This window comes from Entamoeba invadens (assembly GCF_000330505.1).
Source record: "Entamoeba invadens IP1 unplaced genomic scaffold scaff_1105074724503, whole genome shotgun sequence".
Lineage (NCBI taxonomy): Eukaryota > Evosea > Mastigamoebida > Endamoebidae > Entamoeba > Entamoeba invadens.
In genome coordinates, this window is record NW_004440361.1 from 101749 (window position 1) to 107741 (window position 5993).

General features: G+C 25.0%; 2 protein-coding genes across 2 annotated transcripts; both read right to left on the minus strand.

The window, feature by feature from the left end:
* Nucleotides 1–31: 31 nt before the first annotated feature.
* On the minus strand, nt 32–401 carry EIN_272160 (Hypothetical protein; the record flags this gene model as incomplete). Its single annotated transcript, XM_004256584.1, has 1 exon — nt 32–401. A coding segment is annotated over one exon (370 nt), but the record flags the coding sequence as incomplete, so codon positions are not given.
* A 54-nt stretch (nt 402–455) lies between these two features.
* EIN_272170 (hypothetical protein) lies at nt 456–2451 on the minus strand (the record flags this gene model as incomplete). The annotated part of the gene is made up of 2 exons (XM_004256585.1): nt 456–1544; nt 1744–2451. 2 exons carry the CDS (start codon nt 2449–2451, stop codon nt 456–458), a joined length of 1797 nt encoding a protein of 598 aa, XP_004256633.1.
* Nucleotides 2452–5993: the final 3542 nt, after the last annotated feature.

Genomic DNA, 5993 nt, shown 5'->3' on the forward strand with positions numbered 1-5993 from the left:
TTTTGGAGTGTCACAGTTTTTAATGAAAAACAATTGTAAAAGACTTCATCTTTTATAATTTTTAAGCTATCTGAAAATGTGACACTTTGGAGTAATTTAACATTACTAAAACACTTTTTGGTGACTCTTTCGATGACCAATGAAATATCAACTTCTTTGATATATTCTTTTATATAATCACAGTTATTAAGAACTTCAATTTGTGATGGAATAACAAATTTAGTAATATCACTACTGAATCCAAAATTATAGTTTTTAGTATTCGGTGTGTTCTTGATTGTTATATTTTTATCTTCGTTGTAAATAGTCTTAATTGCTGAAAAATCAATTTTTGTACCATACAAGTCATTGTCTTTTGATGTTAAATTTACATTGTGAAAAATATACCCAAACGCCTTCATTTGGAGATAAAACGAGTAACTGACATTAACAGTGTCAAAAAAGAACTTTTTGAATTACTCAATTGTTTCGTAGTTTTGGTTTAATTTGTTTGTAAGATGTGAATAGCAACAAAATGATATTTTTGTGAGTTGAATGCACTTATCAAAAATTGAATTTTTGATAATTTGGAGTGTTGTTGGTAGCACAATTTCACAGAGATTTGTGTATTTTGCAAAATAACAATTACATATTTTTGTGACAGCCGATGGTACTTCTATTTTTGTACTATCAAGAGGAAACTCAATGTTTTTATCAAGTTTTGTAATATTAGATGTAACACTACGAATATCATACTGTTTTTGTATTTCTTTATTTAAATCGAAAATTCGACCATCTTCGAATACAACCGACTTTAAATTAGTGCATCCAGACACAAATCTTTTTCCGATTTTTGTGACACTTTTTGGTATATAAAGTGACGTCAAACTTGTCGTATCAGAAAACGCTTTCTTTCCAATTTCATGTACACTTTGAGACAAAACAAACTTTTCAAGATTTGAACCCGAAAAGCAACACTTTTGTATTTTTGTTACAGTGGATGGTACAAAAATATTTTTAGCGTTGTAAACATTGAAATCGTTTTCTATTATTAAAAGTGCATTTTCCGGTATAAAGAGTTTTTCGATTGGATTTTCAAAATGGTTCAAGTCGGCGTTCACGTTAACAACAGTCGAAGGAATGTACATTTTTGGATGTTCATTTAAGCAATACAAGTTTTCATCTAAAACATCCAAATCACCAAGATGAATGTAATCAGAATAAACCGACATTGAACCCTGAAGTATATTGAAATTGTCAAATTTATAGACCTTTTCGTTAACATTTTCGGTTTTCATTATATTTGAAATTTCTATTCCAAGGCTTTCAAAAATCACCTTTTCACTTTCAGTTGCAACATACACACGTTTCATGTATTCAAATGGAACAACCAATTTAGTAAGAGAAGTGCATTCTTTGAAACACCCACCGTCTTGAAACACGACATTATTATTAAAAACAAGTTCTTTTAACTGTATACACATCTCAAATGCAAAGTTTCCTATAAATCGGACTTTTTGTGGAACTTCAAATTTACTTAGTTTCTCACACCCCGAAAATGCGTACTGATCTATAACCTCTAAATTTGAAGAAAGAATAATTTTTTCAAGGGAAGTACACTCTTTAAAGGCACATTTTGAAATGATCTCAACGACGTTGTCCATCACAACTTCATTTAAATGTGAACAACTACAACATGTTTCATAGGGAATGCATTTTTTTGCCATAAAACGTAATCTTTGTGAGTGTGTTTTGACTGAATACATGTTCGCTGATTAACACGTTTTTTTCAATTTTAAAATCTTTGAAAGCACATTCACTAAAGGTGTTAAAACCGATCTTTGTGATATTTGAATTCATTATAACAGAAGAAAGCGAACTACATTTACTAAAACACGAGTCCGGAATATACTCAAGCATTTCTGGCAGTTTAATTTCTTTCAAACTGCCGCAATCGTCAAATGCAAAATTACCAAGTTCCGTCAAATGTGGCGGAAGTATAATTTCTGTGATATTTAAACATCCAGAAAAAGCAAACCGAGAAATTTCTATAACTGAAAGTGGTAGTGTTATAGTTGTCATATTACTGTTTTCAAAACAATTATTGCCAATTTTCCTTATAAAGTCTGGAATTATGTCATTGAAATAGGTTCGATCGTCATTTGTATACACCGAAAGTAAACAAACATTGTTATTATTTTTTTCTATAACACACTCTTTAGCACATTTGGGATAATTGAAAATTGATTTATTGGTGTTTAGTTTTATATCGAGTGGAGTAAAGAATTGTTGAGTTTGTATGTACTTAAATAGATTCTTTGTTTTTGGAGTAATTTGAATTGGATTCATTCTAATACGGTCAAGTACATATTTATACTTCTTACACACCAAAACAATGTTAATAAAGTCGTCATATTCCTTACAGTATATCAAAATCATTTGCATAGAATACACATCAACCTGCTTTGACATGTGTTATTGATATATATTTTATATTTTTATATAGTAATGTTAAGATTCAATTAATAATGACGAATTTTGAGTAATATTTATTGTATTATATATATGTTAAATTTTTATTGATATTAGTTATTAACTCGCCAACAACCCAATACTGCTCTTTTTAACAGTTTTTCAAAAAATTGTCCCAAAACTGTTTAAATAATTTTGAAATATTATTAGGTGATTTTCCCGAAAAAATAAATAAAAACAAATATTATATAAATTTCATAATTGGATTATTTTTTATTTTTATACCAAAAAATCGTTTTGTGCATTTATTTTTTAAATAAAAATTTGAAAGCAAAACAGAACAAAAATTACAACCAAAATAATTAAGAGTTGGAAAAGTGGGCTTTAGCAAATTATAGTAAAATATAATATTTATTGTTGTAAATTCAAAAAACATTTTATATTATTTTAAAAACATTAATTAAAAACAAAAAAATAATTAAAAATACTTGTAAAACCAAACAATGGTTAATTTATTTTATATTCCCGTTAATAAAATTGATTTTTCGGATACATAAACGGTCAATTGCGACCACATAATGTTTGTTTTTAAAAAACGAAAATGATGATTTAGTAAGTATAAAAGAAAGCAAATACGAAAGTTATCAAACTAATCATTCGAATAATTATTTAATAAATACAACACAATTCAATAATAAAAATTTAAATGTAGCATTTAGAAATAATTAACTTCTAACAACAAATTTGGACTTTAAAATATATTAAAGAAGTCCACAAAACGCAGTGAATGTTTAAAAAAACACATATTCAATCCACTAATCAATTTCTATGTCAAAGTGTCAATGTGTAAAATCAACTAAGATTGATTATGGTAATAGCTATAGTTTTAATATGTACAATTTCTGTATTTAATTTCAAAAGTGTCTCAATATCTAAATTATTATTGTGTCCTGATTGAAAGTTTTATAATTTTTAATAATAATAAAAATACAAATAATAATTGATAAAAATGATTGTTCATAATAAAATATAGTTAATCTTATCGAGACAGACTATTTTCTGCCAACTCCGAGAAAAGTATTCATAAAATCTAAAAATGATGATAAAAAGCACACATAACAAACGTGAAAATTGATATTTTTTTGACAAAACAAATAAATAATAATAGTCTTAATAAAAAAATAAAATTGGTTATGTTCAGAGAATGACGCAAATTGATAACAGTGGTTGTTATTTCCATTGAATAACATGCTTCTGTGTCATAGTGAAAATGATAGAGTCGAAATAGTTGTAAAATATTATAACAATAAAACGAATCCATTATGCATCGCTTTTACAAACAGTGATGCATCTGTAATTGATTATCAAGCAACCCGAATATAAAGAATAATTATAATAAAGTATACCTTGTTATAGACAATAAAAAAGCTAAATTACGCATAACGTAAAACACAACAAAAATTAAAAATATATACCAAATAAATCAATAAAATAGCATTGATAGACAAAGAAGTTTGGTTTTTTGTTGTTTGTAAAATTAAAAATATAGTTATGGTTTACCTTATTCATTTTAAACACCACTTTCAATAGATTATTTAAAATGTGCTATTATATACATCAAAATATCAAGAGTCAACAACAAACATTTGGTTAAACAGTCCATATATTTGAAAAGAAGTTAGACAACAATATAAAAATATGTGGATTATTTGTAGTGGAGGGAAATTGTTATTAAATTAATAATAGATATGACATTATAATCCGTTTTTAATGATTGCTTGTTCGATTTTAAATTCTTTTGATAAAAACTCTTCAAGAGATTAGTCACTTTATTGTAAATACCAAAAGATAATAAAAATATTTTTTTAGAGAGACAAAAATTGTCAAAAAATCTTGCTACTTCGTACTATCTGAAAATACACAGTGAATATAATTGGTTTTTTGAAAAATTTTTATTTTTTATAAATACTATTATGTACAAAAATTTAATATGTTTACATTAATTATCATTGACGTGTTCATGTTACTTTTGCAATTTGTATTTCATTTCAACTCAAAACCAATAGTTTTTTTTGTTTAGTATATAAAAACATATTTATTTGTTTTGGAATAAATGTTATTACATTTTACCAATATTATTATTTTGCCATTTTTTACGTTTTTATCATAAAATTTTTATTTTTTTTTTCATTTTTTTGCAATTTATTTGTTTATTAGTTCACAATTTGAACTTGTTATTCCATTTTCATTTCACTATAATTGAACTACACTGTATAATATATTTGTTAGAAAAAAACAAAAACACTGCTCTTTTTAACAGTATTGTTTTGTTGGGGATTAGGTAAGTCGGCGAGTTAATGTGACTTTGAAGATTCAATAAAATACTTAAGTTAACAATAATTATTTAAAGTTATAAATACATATAAAATAATTTAAAACTAGTAATAAAAGTATCAAAATGCGTGTACAATAATTATTATTGTTATTTTATAAAAAAATAGTTAATCAATTAATTTTTAAATAAAAAATATTTATTAAAAAATATTTGGTAAACAACAAAAAAATAATATTTAAAAATGTTTTTATCTGAACAATTGTTTTTTAACATTTACAAAACAGTGTTTTTTATCATTTAACCGATTAAAATAAACGAGACGCAAAAAACGCGTTTAAAAAAATATAATTGAAATTTTGGTTATTGTTTTTGTTTAGATAAAATGTGTAAAATTATTTTTAGATTTTAAAAAAAATAACTAACAATTCTTTTGCAAACCCATTCTGCCGCACAAATCAACGAAAAATGTATTTGTAATACGGTTGTATTGCTACTCCGATGTTGTCACAGTTATTATAAAGATTTTTCTACTCATTACCAGTGTGTGGGAAAAAATGGTCGACTATATTTCAGACCTAAAGCTAAAATCGCATTAGAGTAGTTGTAAAAACCTAGTGTCTGATCTCTTGCTGTAGTGTGAAAACTGCTGTAAGATGCCTCTTCATACAATAGCAAATTTATATGTAAATTATTTTTAGAATTTTTTCTCATTTTTATATTTATAGAAAAAAAAACGCAATTTTTTGCGTCTCGTGCATTTTGCCAAAGAAAAAAAATACTATTGGCCGGTTAAACACACACTAATCATAAAATAAACATAAAACAATTACATAAATTATCTGTAATTATGTCAAGATGTAATTGTCAATGTCAAAAATAAATAGAATTACAATTATTTATGTTATGTTATTAAATTATTAATAATATAATTATTATTGTAATAATTAATAAAAGTGATTTTTAGTTTAACTACATCTATGAAAACATTTATAATTTAATAACTTATTTTTGACAATTACAAATAATATATATTATTATAGCATGACACTGAATTGGAATTTTTTAATGGATTAGTATAAAAGGGAACAATAAATAAAAATATCGGGCACCAAAAAATTGAAAAAAAAATAAAATTTTGAGAAATAAGAGATCAATTTTGCCAAAAAGACTCTTATCCAAATAATATCCATTCTTTTTCAAAGAAAAG